General features: G+C 29.5%; 1 protein-coding gene across 1 annotated transcript in view; it reads right to left on the bottom strand.

Moving 5' to 3' along the window:
- Positions 1 to 2,530, bottom strand: part of LOC107438867 (zinc finger HIT domain-containing protein 3) — a gene marked incomplete at its 5' end in the record, with an annotated part of 5,654 nt that overhangs the window by 578 nt on the left and 2,546 nt on the right. The window contains 1 exon segment of the mRNA XM_043044555.2: positions 593 to 658. Within this exon segment, the coding sequence (XP_042900489.1) occupies positions 593 to 658 (66 nt within the window).

Raw genomic sequence — 2,530 nt, 5'->3', positions numbered from 1 at the left:
ATATATATATATATATATATATATATAAAGATTTGTAATATAAAAATTCTGCAAAATTAATTACAATATACCATCTAAAGTAAAATCATGTAAAAATGAATAAGATTTTTAATTGGACAATTAACTATCAAACAAATATTTTTTCAACAGCTATTTTTCTGTTCTAATACACGAAAATGATAAATAATTACAAAAAATAATCAATAATATTAGTTATTTTAAACAGTAGTTGTGGTAATTAAAGAATTAGAAAGATTTCTACATCAGAGCTTTTTAAATTAGTAATTAATTTCAAAATTTTTTTAATGAAACAACAAAGCTTCATTCTAGAGTTTTAAAAAAGTCAAAAACAAGGTTTTAATAACAACTTAAGTAAAACTGAGTCAAATAATTACATATATGTTTATACATCTCAGTAACACCCGAAATTATATATATTATGCAATATTAAAATTTTTCCAATTTACAACAATTTTTTACAATACTGCATTTAACTTAATTAAAAATCTTCAAATAAACTATTAAGTATGTAAGTAAATAAATAGAAATAAAAAACTCCAGAGAGACAAAGCAAATGAATAATTTTGATTACCTAAGAGCCTCAATTTTTCCAGTGGAACAGTGTCTTCTGTTTCATACTCATACCAAATTTCTTTCTCTAAAAAGTAAATGGAAATGTAATATAAGTATAAAATTGCTAACCATATAAGCTACCAATTTAATCTGATTAATACTGGTTTCAGTAACAGTTAATAGATTAATACATTTTAGTAAATAATTTGAAATTAAATATTAATTTCTTTTAGCAGTTAACATCTTTAATTAGCAAACATACAACAAAGCCTCGGTTATCCAAAGTAATTGAAGCCTAGTCCCCCAACTTTTTGCTTTTATGCAAATAACTCTTTTAAATAAATCTTTTTTTTTTGGTCAAGACATTTTGTATTTATGGCATCTTCAATATTAGTCATTGACTTAACTACTAGTTGTTAAATGTTACTTAAATAAGGAATATTTAATAAAAGTTTACTTTTTCTGTTTCAACTGCAAATACAAAGCAATTTTTCACTTTGTTGCATTCACATTAAGTCATGAGTCACCAAATTGGTTGATATCGGCCCCTGTGGGTCGATACGGTATTATTAGGGATTGATCCGATGTACTATGTCGATAAATAAATGTCAATGGCACCCTGTCGCAAAAATCTTACAATAAAGCGATTATTTTAAATTACACATTTTAGATATTAAAAATATGAATATCCCATAATGGATTATCGAAGCCACTTACTTCGTAAGTTAAAAATATAGGCAGACACCTTCAAAATGAAGTTATTAAATAATTAGCTGACTTGAAGGCAAAAATGCTTTTTAATACATAATTAAATTTTGGATGAATTTAAATATTACGCAAAAATATCCAAAACTATGTAATGCACCATTTACCTTTTGCACTACCATTCACATTCCTACAATTAAATCTGGCTTTAGTCATGCAAATTCCATTCCTGCATTGCAAAAAATAAAACGAATGTGGAGCTCTGAGGCGATTTAAGACTGAAGCTAACAAATTTCTAACCAAATTGTTAATTTTGCAAAGCACATTCTTCACGTTGATTTATGCAAAAATTTTATCTTGCGAATATATATAAATCATATAAGAAACAGGTAATTTTTTCTTTTTGTTATCATTTTTTTAACAAAATGGGTTGATAAGAGGGCTATAAAATGTTTCGAGGTCGATGAACAAAGAGTTTTGCACCCCTTACATTAAATCATTAGTATACAGAAATATGTAAGCAGATTTTTAAAAAAAATATTGAATGAAGTTATTAAATTTTATGATTTTTGAGCTTTTAAAGTTTTGTGTGAGGCAAATGGAAGAGAACCTACACATGCATGGGCATGTTTGTAGTAACAAGGAAAAGTTAATTATTTTTATGTTAATTATTTTTAATGGACATGCAAATTAAATTAAATGGATATATTTTGTTATTTTTGCTGATTAGTTAGAGATTTTAACTGAAAGTGATGCGCATTTTCTGGGAAAAAATAGATTTATTGATCCTATGGGTACAAATGGCTAAAATTCTTCAAAATAGTTCCCTATGCATCAATACACTTGCGGAGACGATTCTGCCATGTCTGGAAGGCACCCTGGAACTCCTTGACAGGAATGCCTCTCAGGAACCTTGTAACATGAGCTTGGATGTTCTCCACCGACTCCCAGTGCTTTCCCTTCAGCTCTCTTTTCAGTCGGGGGAGTAAAAAAAAGTCACATGGTGCCAAGTCAGGGCTATAGGGAGGCTGGGGCACCAACTCATCAATTCCAGCAATTCTTCACTGCGGGAAACTCGAACTTCCTTTTGCTCCTTCGTCAACAACTTCAGCATAAGCTTCGCACACACCTTTCGCATTTGCAAATCCTCCGTCACAATCCCATGTACCACACATTTTGACAAGTTTAGGGTGTTAGCGATTACCTGAATGCTTAACCGACTGTCTGACTTCAAAACTTCACGCACATGCTG

This window comes from Parasteatoda tepidariorum, chromosome 5 (genome assembly GCF_043381705.1).
Source record: "Parasteatoda tepidariorum isolate YZ-2023 chromosome 5, CAS_Ptep_4.0, whole genome shotgun sequence".
Taxonomy (NCBI): domain Eukaryota; kingdom Metazoa; phylum Arthropoda; class Arachnida; order Araneae; family Theridiidae; genus Parasteatoda; species Parasteatoda tepidariorum.
The sequence above is the reverse complement of the archived record's forward strand: the minus strand, read 5'-3'. Positions and strand labels throughout refer to the sequence as shown.